The sequence below is a fragment of the Lissotriton helveticus genome, chromosome 3_1, assembly GCF_964261635.1.
Source record: "Lissotriton helveticus chromosome 3_1, aLisHel1.1, whole genome shotgun sequence".
NCBI lineage: Eukaryota > Metazoa > Chordata > Amphibia > Caudata > Salamandridae > Lissotriton > Lissotriton helveticus.
Genome location: NC_136061.1, coordinates 161774085 through 161786246, shown reverse-complemented (window position 1 = coordinate 161786246; position 12162 = coordinate 161774085). Strand labels below are relative to the sequence as shown.

The window sequence follows — 12162 nt, the reverse complement described above, 5'->3', positions numbered from 1 at the left end:
TAGTTGGATAAGACTGTAAGTTAGATCTCCACTTAGCAAATCACATTTGCAGATATTTTTACGATTTTGTAAGTTGACAGAATAAATTGCCTTAAAACCAACAACTGAATGCCCAGCAAAAAAAATGCAACAAATATCATACCTTCCTCTAAAGAAGCACTGAAGCCTACATATAGTATCACTTTCACATATTGATATTCTTTAATGCTGTACATTTTTAATGTTTAATCATGCTAAGAAAGTAATGGACTGTCGGTGTTATAGTGACTTTCATAAATGTTCACAACCGGGCAGACACTAAGCACCTCAACCTCCTTCTCTTTGCCCCTATCCCACATGCAATGATTTATGCCATTAGCATAATTCTAGTTTTTATTCCCTTTCGATCCCTTCCCTTCATATACCTCCCATCGTGATGATGTTGGTTCATGTCCAGTTTGTGTGTTTCTTCTCCATCTGTTGTCGGAGCCAGGCATGTGAGCTAGGTTAAAAATAATAGCATTAGAACTTTCTATCTGCAACCAAATATACCCATTAAAGGTGTGTTCAATAGCTCAAGTGTGGGTTGCAAAAGTTTTATACATGTTCATTTTCATCTTTTGTGTTCCTCTGTTTTCCAGTACCGTGGAAAGTCTGATTGGAAGAACAGTGTCCTCAGTGGCTGCATCACAGGAGGCGCAATTGGCTTTCGAGGTCTGTGAGCGGTTTTCTGACTTTCATTTTCTAGCAATCTGTTTACTGGCTGCCATAATTAACACAGACAATTGAACCAATTTTCACCATTAACCAGTCTCTGAACTGACTAGACTCATATGAGGAGTTTAGTTCAGTCGTCTTGCTGCAGAGGGAAGGTTCAGTCCATCATGCATAACTACTAAATGTACTTAGATTACATGCAACTCCTGCAGCCAGTCAAGCCCTAGTGTTTTATATTAAAAAGAAAAACCTTTATTTTTTGCACCTCAGTGCTGTTGGTGACACTACTAAAGATATCACACCTAGCTTTGGATAACGTGCGGGTAGAGTGGCGTTAGGTGGAGTTCTTTTGACACTACATACTATTATGATGTTGGCTGTGATGGTCAACACAATCCCAGTTGTGCAAGTTCTACATAATTGACATTCAGCTAAAATGAGACCACCTTCTTTGCTCCTTTTCACAGACTCCGTGTCTCAGAATCACAATCCACTTTCTGATTAAATGCAGCAAGCAAATGTCAAAACAACTTGGTTGCCTCCATTTTAGTGCAAAACATTTCTCGTTTACTGTCTATAGCAAAAGATATAGCAAAAGAAGACTTTTTTTTACTCTTTGATGTCAATCAGGGGCTTGTATAATGCGGCTACTCACCGGTGAAGGTCTCAAGGTGCTGGTGTGATTGAGGAGCATGAAGGTGATTCTCTTGTTGACTGGGAGCCAGTGGAGTTGTCGTAAGTGTTGTGGCTGCAACGGGGTATATCGAGGATCAGTGCGGGGTTTTGAATGTTTTGTGGTTTTTTGAGCCTTTTCTGGGTGACACCGGTATAGAGTGCATTGCCGTAGTCGAGTCTGCTAGTGACGAGTGTCTGAGTGACAGTCTTTCTGGATTCTGTGGGGATCCATCTGAATGTCTTTCGAAGCGGGCGGAGCGTTTTGAAGCAGGCTGAGGAAACTGCTTGATTTAGCAGTTCATTGTGGGCAATGAGTACAGTATGAAACTGAGGTTGCATGCGTTATCCGCCGGGGTGGGGGGGATCCTAGAGTCACTGGCCACCAGGAGTCGTCCCAGGCTGAAGAGGTGGGTCCCAGGATGCGAACTTCGGTCTTGTCTCACTTGAGTGTGAGGCAGCTGTCTTTCATCCAGGTAGCAGCGGCCTTCATTCCACTGTGGAAGTTGGTTCTGGCGTTTGTGGGTTTGTTATTGAGGGAGAGGATCAGCTGAGTGTTGTTGGCGTAGGAGACAATGTTGGGTCCGTGGCTTCGGACGATGGCTGCAAGGGGGGCATGTAAACGTTGAAGAGGGTGGGGCTCGGGGAAGAACCCTGGGGCACTCCACAGCTGATTTCTGTGAGTTGGGGGAGGAACAGTAGTAGTCTAACTCACTGAGTCCAGCCGGTGAGGAAGGATTGGATCCGGTCTAGTGCCTTGTCGCTGATGCCGGCATCGTGAAGTCTCATGATTAGGGTGCAGTGTGAGATGTGTCGAAAGTGGCCGGGAGGTCTGGTAGGATGAAGCTGCTGTCAGTGGCAAGAGTACGGTCTCCGTTCTGTGGTTGCTTTGGAAGCCGAATGGGTAGGTGTCCAGGAGGTGGTTCACTTCGATAAACTCAGAGTTGGGTGTTGCCATCCCGATTACCTTGGCTGGGAACGGTAGAAGGAGATGGATCCTAAGTTCTTGAGGTCTGTTGGATCTAAGGACGACTTCTTCAGCAGGGGGTTGATCTCTGCGTCTTTCCAGTTGTCGGGAAAAGCGGCAGTTTTGATGTAGCAATTGATGGTGTGGCGAAACTGGGGGGCGATGGTGGCGGCTGCTCTGTGGTACGGAAAAGGATCCCTTAGGGCTCCTGAGTGGATTGCCTTCGAGGTCTTGCGTGTGTCCTCTGTTGTGAGCGAGGTCCAGCAGAGCACAGTCTGTTGGGTGTGGTGCAGTTATGTGCGATGGTGGTGGGCATAGTGGCCAAGTCTAGGGTGTCTGAGCCATCGACGATCTTGTGGTGGAAGAAGGTGCCAATTGTTGCAGAGCGCTTGGGAGGGAGGAACATCTGTGGTCTCGCTGTTGGGCCTGGCAAACTCCTTGACAATAGCGAAGAGTTCTTTGCTGTTGTGTGTGTTGCTGGTGATTCTGTCTTGAAGGGCCATTTTCTTTGTGGTATTGAGTAGGAGGTGGTGTGCGTTGACAGCGGATTTGAAGGTTCCGTGATTCTCTGTGGTTTTGTTGTTCCTCTATCTCTTCTTGAGTTGTCTGCAGGTGTATCAGGATTCATGGAGGAGTGGAGTGAACCAGCTGGGAATCTTGAAGTTCTGCTTTCTTGAGGGTTGTCGGCGCAGTAGGAGATCCATCATTGGAGGCTGCATGTTGCGGTGTTGGCATGGTTGTGCTGAGGTAGTTGATGAGATGTTCTTCGGTGGCCTTGATCCAGCTGCGACTGGGTGGGGGGTGATAAGGGAGGTGGTGTATGGTGGGCGTGACAAAGGCAAGATGCACGCAGTGGTGTTCGGTCCAGGAGTGTTCGGTGGTGTGGCTGTAGCTGATGTTTCCGTTGGCAGCGAAGACTGGGTAAAGCACGTGTCCAGTTGTGTGGGTTAGTACAGTGACTAGCTGCTTGAGTTTCATGTTGGCGAGGTTCTCCAGAAGGGAGGCTGTGTTCTTGTCACTGGGGTTGTCCATGTTGAAGTCTCCGAGTAGGATGTAGTAGGTGGATGCGACAGTCTGGGCTGTGATAAGGTCTTCAATCGTGTCTGTGAAGGGCAATCGAGGGACAAGGGGGCGTAGATGAGGGTGGTGGTGAGGTTGGTTCGGATATGGAAGTGGAGGTGTTCCATGGTCGTCATTGAGTTGTTAGAGCGTGAGGTCCGTCAGTGTGTGCTCTTGTGGTCAATGGAGTTGCATCCTCTGGGGCAGTCTAGGCGGTCCTTGCGTGTGATCTGTTAGCGGATAGCGATAGCGATGGTGATGTCCAGAGCAGAGGTTAGTCCAGGTTTCTCTGAAGAAAACGATGACAGGAGAGGTGGCATCGAGGAGGTCCCAAATTTCTGTGGCGAGTTTGTGGAGGGACTACACGTTGAGGATGCGAGGCTAGAGGAGCTGGCGTGTTGGTGTGAGTGAAGGTGCGGTTGCAGTTCCAGCAAGCAAAGGGTCTCTGGCTCTTCGGTGATGCTAGATGGCAGGTGGTATGGCGTCCGGGGTTGACTGCGAGGAGGGTGCTTTGTAGCGCTGAAATGTCAGAAGCGGGGTCACTGGTGCTGGGTGCGTTCCAAGCGCATGCGGGCTTGACTTTTCGGCGGTGGCCATTTTGTAGTGCTGCGGGGGCTGGGGGGGGTCCTGGAAAGCTGGGAGGCAGGAAAATGCAGGAGCGGGAAGGGACCCTGGAGGGAGGTGGGGCTATTGGGATTGCAGGAGCGGCGAGGGAGAAAAAACAGGAGGGAAAAGTAAAGCAAACAAGCCAAGGGCAGAGGCAGAAATAAAAAGAGAGAAAAACACAGAAAGAGAGACTGAAAAGGCAGAAAGGGAGTGCAGGGCGGTGACACCAGTGATGAGGCGCAGGCAGGAGCCTGCGGGTGAAGGAGGGCCTCTGGGTGAGCAGCAGATGGGGACAGCAGCAGCTACCAGACGGTGCTACGCTGTAGAAAGAGCAAGTCCACAACAGGATAGTACTCTCACATTGTCTATTTTCGCTTTGTCCTGGTGTGACATTTAGATGTCCGTTTACTGTGGTATATTGAAAACTTGTGCATCCAAGTTGCTTTTTCATATGACACAGCTAAAACATATTCTGCTTTGCAATGCTGGGTATACTTTAATTATTCTGTGCTCGCAATCAACCAGTAATGGGTTTGTTAGAGCACGACTACTCAACCGTAAGGGTCTCGGGGCACTTGAGGAGGGGAGGTGCAGGTTCCAGTCCATCAAGGAAGGGGTCTGTCGAAGAGCCAGGTTTTGAGGTTTCTTGTGAAGGTGGGGAGTGTTGCTGTCTGCCTGAGGTGGAGCGGTAGGGCGTTCCATACACTGGGTGCGAGGAAGGAGGAGGAGCAGTCTCCTGATCTGTTCTTTCTGGTGCTGGGAACCACGGCATAACAGAGCTGGGCTGATCGTAGGGTTCTTTGGAGTGCGTGGAAGTTGATTCGGCTGTTAAAGTATGATGGTCCGGTGTTGTGGAGGGCTTTGTGTGCGTGGGTGAGGATCTTGAAGGGGATTCTTGCCTCGATGGGGAGCCAGTGGAGTGTGCGCAGTGTTGTGGGTAAAAGATGTCCATGAGTCAGGGATATGGGTGATGTGTCCGTGTCGTGGTAGGTTGAGGACCAGTAATGCAGCAGCGTTCTGGATGTTTTTTTATCTTGCGGGTGATGTTTTTGTTGATTCCGGCGTAGAGTGTGTTGCCATAGTCGAGTCTGCTGGTAACGAGGGCATGGGTGACGGTTTTTCTGTGCTTGAGGGGGTTCCATTGGAAGGTCTTGCGTAGGAGGCAGAGGATGTGGAAGCAGGAGGATGTGACAGAAGTGATCTGGTGGTCCATTTTGAGCTCTGAGTCTAGGATGATTCCAAGGTTGCGTGCGTGGTCCATGGTGATAGGTGGGCTACTGAGGGCCGTGGGCCTCCAGGTGTCATTCCAGGCATCAGGGTGTGGGCCTATGATGAGTACTTCTGTTGTGTTGGTGTTGAGTTACAGGCAGCTGCTTTTCATCCATTTGGTGACGGCTTCCATGCCTTCTTGGAACTTGTGTTTGGCTGCTTTGGCTTCATTGGATAGGGAGAGGATGAGTTTGGTGTTGTCTATGTATGGAACCATGATGAGTCCGTAGGTTCTGACGATGGGGCCATGTAGACGTTGAAGAGCGTTGGGCTGAGGGAGGACCCTTGGGGGACTCCGCTGGCGGTTGTTGTGGGGTCCGAAAGGAAAGGTTGGGGGGGGTCTGACCTGCTGCGTTCTGTCAGAGAGGAAGGAGCTGATCCAGTTGAGGGCCTTGTCCTGTATCCCTGTGTCGTAAAGTCTGCGTATTAGGGTGCGGTGTTAGACCATGTCGAATGCCGCTGAGAGGTCGAAGAGGATGTGGGCTACTGTTTTCTCCTTTGTCTAGCGGGGTGCGGATGTCGTCTGTTGCGGCGAGGAGGGCGGTTTCCATACTGTGGTTTTTCCTTAAGCCGGATTGGGAGGAGTCAAGGATGTTGTGCTCTTCGATGAATGTGGTGAGTTGGCTGTTGATGGCTTTCTCGATTCCTTTCGCAGGGAACGGGTGCAGGGAGATGGGTCCTGACCCGCTGTGTTCTGCTGGAGAGGAAGGAGTAGATCCAGTTGAGGTCTTTGTCCCGGATGCCTGTGTCATGGAGTCTGCGTATTAGGGTGCGGTGGAATACCGTGACGAAGGCCGCTGAGAGGTCGAGGAGGATGAGAGCTACTGTTTCTCCTTGCTCCAGTAGGGAGCGGATGTCGTCTGTTGCGGCGAGGAGGGCGGATTCTGTGCTGTGATTTTTTTCTGAAGCCGATTGGGAAGGGTCGAGGATGTTGTGCTCTTCGATGAAGGTGGCGAGTTGGCTGTTTCTCGATGACTTTCGCTGGGAACAGGAGCAGGGAGATGGGTCTGTAGTTTTTGAGGCCGGTGGGGTCCGCCGAGGGCTTCTTCAGGAGGGGGCTGATCTCTGCGTGTTTCCAGTCATCTGGGAAGGAGGCGTTCGCTACAGAGCGGTTGACGGTGTGGCGAAGCATGGGTGCGATGGTGTCGGAGGCCCAGTTGATGTGGTCGGGGCAGGAGTCTGTAGTGGCCCCAGGGTGGATTGACTTCATAGTCTTCAGTGTGTCTTCAGTGGTGAGGGCTGGTGGGGGTTCCGTGTGCTGGTTGTATTTATCGAAGTTGTCGTAAATGTTCTTGATTTTGTGGTGGAAGAAGGTGCTGAGTTTGTTGTAGAAGTGTTGTGAGGGGGGATTGTCGGTCGATTCGCTGATGGGTTGGACAATATCCTTGATGTTGAAGAGTTCTCTGCTTTTGTGTGGAGATTCTGTCTTCAATTGCAGCTTTCCTCATGTTTATGAGTTGGTGGGGGGCGGTGGTGGCGGCTTTGGATTTTGAGTGCCTCCAGGTCTTTTCGAGGCGACGGCAGGTGCACCTGGATTTTCCGAGTTCGGGGATGAACCATCTGACCTTCTTGGTGTGTGCGTTGTTCTTCTTGAGGGGGACTATGGTGTTGATGCTGTCGGTGATCCATTCATGTAGAGTTCGGGCAGCGGCGTCTTTCGCGGTGGTCTGGGTGGAGTTGCTGGTCGTCGGTGATTTTCTTCCAGTTTCTTCTCGGGATCCGGTGCTGGTGTCTGTGGATGGTGGGTGTTCAGTAGGTGAAGTGGATGCATCGATGGTGTGTCCACGGGAGTTCAGTGTTGTGGCTGAAAGTGATGGAGTTTCCTGTTGTGAAGAGAGGGTCGAGGGTGTGTCCAGCTGAGTGTGTGGGTTTTGATCTCGCGGAGTCCGATGTTGTGGAGGTTGTCTAGCAGAGATGCGTTGTTGGGGTCCAGTTGGTTGTTGAAGTGGAAGTTGAGGTCTCCCAGCAGGTTGTAGTCGGTGGCTGCGATGGCATACGGGAGATGATGTCCGTGATGGGGTCCGTGAATGGTCCGCGGGGTCGGTAGATGAGAGTTCCCCGTAGGGTCTCAGTATCTTCGTCCTTTATTGAATAGCTGACCCAGTTAAGATTTTTAGGTCTTGCCTGGTGTTAGCAGCGCACATATGCTGCTCTCGCCATGTGAGGGCCTTTTGGAATCAATACGGACTCCGATGTGCATGCGGACGGCCGAAGATGTGCACGCCTAGACTGGAGGCTTCACTGGTGGCGTGACACTCTAGGCTCTTGTTTTTTGGAAGAAAGCGCGATGTAGAGGTGCTGCTAAACAAACTCTGTTTGGCATTCTGCAAGCCCCGCTGAGACCTAAAAATAGAAACATGAACAAGAAGATGGATGCGCGGTTGCCGCCGCACACACCGAAGAGTGTTGGGTAACATAACTTGACTCTTCACTGCCAGACCTGTTCCTTCATAAGTCTCCTGCTCTCGTCCTTCTCATCCACACACACTACAGTAAACATATTTTATATTTTGTTCTCTCTTTCTAAGAAATTGGCTTGTGAAAATAGCACGGTCAGCTTATATTTTTTCTGCTATGTTGGTTTCAGATTACTTCCTAAGGAATTAATGTACAATGTAAATATTCGTGTTATCAATTAAAATAAAATTATTAAAACATGCATGCAAGTATAAAATAACCTCGTAAAGGTTTGCTGACTTCTTTTGGTTCAGTCTCGTTTTTGGCGTCACTACTCTCCCTCAAACGGGTAAATTACATCACGGTTGTACTGAACCAAGTTGTTACAATAGCGGTGTGATGCAACATAGTGTGAAAGGCTGGTCAGTGAACGCAACTATTGCTTAAACATTTAACAGAAGGAATATCTATCCAGCTTCCTTCCTAACTTTTCCCCTGAAAATTCACTGGAATTAGGCAACATGGAGACATTTTTGGGACAGGATTTATTTATTGCACATTTGGAGTTTCATACTGTCAACCAGGAATGTATCTGTCGTAAAGCATATTTTAACTGTCAGTTTTGAAATTGACACATTATTCTACTGAAAATATATTTTTGCAACACATTTGAAAGTGTACATTGGTGAGTGTATTTTCACAGCACAAAAGAAGTAGTAGTAGTAGTGATGTAAATAAGTTTTATAACGATTAAAATAACATCTTGTCGATCGTTGTATGTCAGGATATGGCTGACAAAATTATCATCTTACATAATAGTGTGTCCTAAATATTGCTTACAAAAATATTGGATCCTTTGGTATAGATTATGTCTATAGAATTTAATGGGTGATTTGTTTTTTAAACCACATTTAGGACACAACATTTTTGTCAGATGTTATGTAGTCCATGATCCTCTGTTACTATACCTAGAGTGTATTGTAAAGAAATTGCGAGCCACATCACTGACCGTAGATCTATTAAACACCTTAATCCATGGCCTTCAGCCTGCTACAATCCTTAGTGACTTGCAATATTTATGTAGCTCTTGACAGAGGGCACGATATTCCATATACTACCCCTTCATTAGGATTAAATGGATAAATGGGCTATTCTTGCACTCTTTTACTCTTGGTAGAATCAACCGTTGGTACTTTCAAGACTAGGATGTGGCGTTACGGCCAGAGCTGCCAGATTTGGAACTGGGGAACCAGGTTCTAGTCTCAGCATTTTGTGATTCTGGACAAATCACTTAGTCTCCCTGTGCCTAAAGAAAATAAACCAGCATTAAAAATGCAAAAGGTCTTGCCTTTCATTAAGTTAAAGCCATTTGCGTTGCTATACAATACCATTAACAAAGCAAATGGCTTTTAACTTAATCAAAGGCAAGACCTGTTGCATTTTCAATGCTTGTTTTCTTTGCATTTTGTTATTTATAGTCTTGTCCATCCCATTTTACACTCGAGACTAAATTTACGAGAACGCAAACAGAAATCGTGTACTGAGTGAGTTACCCACCTGTAAGGGGCAAACTTGTGATCATGTCTGTTTTACCACTATACCAAACCCTTAACTCATTGGGTCTTGTTGCTTATGGTAATTGTATTCATATAGTGCTTACTACCACAGGTGGGGCTTCGAATCTCTTTTCAGCAAGTAGCACGCTTCTCTTGTAACCAAAACAGATTAGTGGTGGATTAGTATAGGGAAATATGTGTACATTTGAGCAGTGGACATGTGAGTCTGTTAGCTGGATTGAATATGATAATGGATGGATAGGAGCGGGAAGAGCCTAGCAAGTGTTATTTAGGAGATCATAGTAGTAAAATGAGGTTGTTGAAGTGTAAAAGAAGAGACTGAGGAGGTAAGAGTCTCTAGAAATGGATTAGGGAGATCATAGTAGTTAACTGAGGTTTGGGATGAGTGAAAAGAGGGATACATGAGGGAAGAATTTAGAAAGGGTTATTTTGGAGATCACACTAGTGTAACCAGGCACTTTACAAACTATTATAATAGTCGAATGAGGTTTGGGATGGGTTGGAGAGTAGCGGTAGAGGAAATATTGGGAGAGGTATAGGGTGAGACAGTAGTGCTTTGGAGAGAGTCAAAGGTTTTTTATTTTTCTTCTACAGTAGGAGTAAAGTAATGCATATATAGCTACATAACTACATAGAAAGGGTGTACATGTATAAGGAACATCATGTACAGAGACTTACATTTATATTGTATAAACTCAGACTTTCAAGTGTTGCTGTACTTGAAGCGAAGTTATTTGTATATTTTTATAATTGTTTTTGTTAATTTGTTTTCTTTTCCCTGCTGTGTCAGTGGTGAAGCACTTGTAGATAAAATCGTTGTGATAATATTTACATATTGTGATAAATAGAACAGAGACCCATAAGCATCTAATCATATAACTAATATGAAAATGTTGCAGTGATCTATAAAAATGTTGGGCTAAGCATAGCATTTTGTGTGTCTGTGTCAAGAAATTGGAGTCTGTTCCTGCTTTCTGGTTCCAGTATCTGTGGAATCTTAAAGAACAAAGTGTGTGTGGTGTGTGTGTGGTGTGTGTGTGGTGTGTGTGTGGTGTGTGTGGTGTGTGTGGTGTGTGTGGTGTGTGTGTGTGTGGTGTGTGTGTGGTGTGTGTGTGGTGTGTGTGTGTGGTGTGTGTGGTGTGTCTCTGTCTCTGTCTCAAAGCTCCAAGGTTCCCACCTGTTGGAGACTCACTCTGACCTCCACTGCAGCAACCATCATGAGGTAAAAGCCGGATCGGCGGACAGATCCAGTTTACATCATGCCTGTCGATTCAGGCCTGACGCGTTTCGTGCTCCTTGCACTCTTCAGAGGCGCGACAGTCACTTTGGCATAGAGGCCACACCTCCCACTTATAAATATAAGCCCTCGAATGAGTCTGCGTTGGTTTGTGGGTCTTGTAGTGTGGTTGCTGCAGTGGCTGTCAGAGTTGTCTCCACAGGTGGGATCCTTGGAGCTTTGTTATATATATCTAGATATATATAGATATATATCTAGATATATATAGCGATAGAAGAATATATATTTGTTAAACAGTTCAAAGATATCACCAAGATTTCAGAGATTTTCTTGGTCTGTCAAAGGAGAGTTTACATTGGCCGTAGCCAATCCTCAAGAATCGGTCACACTTATCTGCCAATAAGTGTTTGGTTTAAGGATCTGACGAAATGAATGCAGAAGGCTAGGAGGTGGGTATCATTCACCAATATTGAAATCCTCTAATAGGTCATGCAAGCAAAGACACAATATCCTATGATCTTGATGAACCTTTAACACTGTTGGCTTAGCTCTGTTTTTAACCATTGCCTTTTTATTTTGCAGCTGGATTAAAAGCTGGTGTTATAGGATGTGGTGGGTTTGCAGCTTTTTCTGCGGCCATTGACTATTATCTACGTTAACAGCAGAGCTTGGTACTGGCAAATGATGTCTTTAAGGACAATTTTATTTTGTGGCATTCTAACTACTTGTGATGGCGAGACCAAGTGACAAGACCAGCTCCCTGTTTCCTGCCATCAGGATTATGATGTTTAGGTGCCACAACTTCTGCCCGTACCTTGATCCTTTGTTCAGGGGGATCACTCTTGTTTTCAGGCAAGGATACTGGCAGTTTTCCAAGGACTTATGTGCTGCGAAGAACACTGAATGTGTAAGACTTAAGCACATCCTGGCACTGACTCTGTTCGGCTCCTCCGTATTGTAGAAGAATGACTATTGACGGATAACTATTGCTCTAGAGAGAGATCAGTTCCTCTCACACTTGCTATGCGATGAATTATTACATAAGGGGACTGAACACAGTTGAACGCATGTTCGCAACATACAAATGTTAAAGAAGGCAAGCAAATCGTCTACTCATTCCATTTTATGTTCTTTTTTTTATTTGCTATGAATATGCAAAGTACAACCTTAAATTAAATAAAAAAAGTTCTAATGATATTGTGGATTTAGTTGCATTTTTCTGAAAATATCTGGAAACAAGTGCCTTGCTTGATCTTTAGAGTTTTAATTCGCTCTTGATAAGCGTATCTTCCTTTGAGAAGTGCATTGTATTCTATTTCTTTGGGGGTGGGGGGCATGGGCATTTTGTCCTATTATGTAATGTCACTCAAATTATAAGCACTTGTTGAAATATCAGGAACACTGACTAACACATAGCCCAAATAAATAAAACGTTTACAGCAAGGAGTGAGTTAGAAATCCACAGTTTGTGCAATCCATATTTCAATGCAGCTACTATTAAGACTACCTAGTAAACTAACATTTAATGAAGATGGGCGCAACGGAACAGTCAAGTCAACCACAAATGAACTTTACTATTTACTACAGGAGTGTAAAAATCAAGAGTCATCTGCCCCAATTTTCCTGCACGAGTCTTAGTGCACCCTTACATCTAGCGTACAAGTACATCTACAAAGCAAGAT

The 12162-nt window shown here is 46.2% G+C and overlaps 1 protein-coding gene across 1 annotated transcript in view; it reads left to right on the top strand.

The window, feature by feature from the left end:
• Positions 1-11677, top strand: part of TIMM22 (translocase of inner mitochondrial membrane 22) — a 44440-nt gene extending 32763 nt beyond the window's left edge. Inside the window, exons 3-4 of the mRNA XM_078679461.1 lie at positions 621-693; positions 11063-11677. Of these exons, the coding sequence (XP_078535587.1) occupies positions 621-693; positions 11063-11139 (150 nt within the window). The 3' untranslated portion in view covers positions 11140-11677. The remainder of the gene's footprint in view (positions 1-620; positions 694-11062) is intronic.
• The last annotated feature ends 485 nt before the right edge of the window (positions 11678-12162 follow it).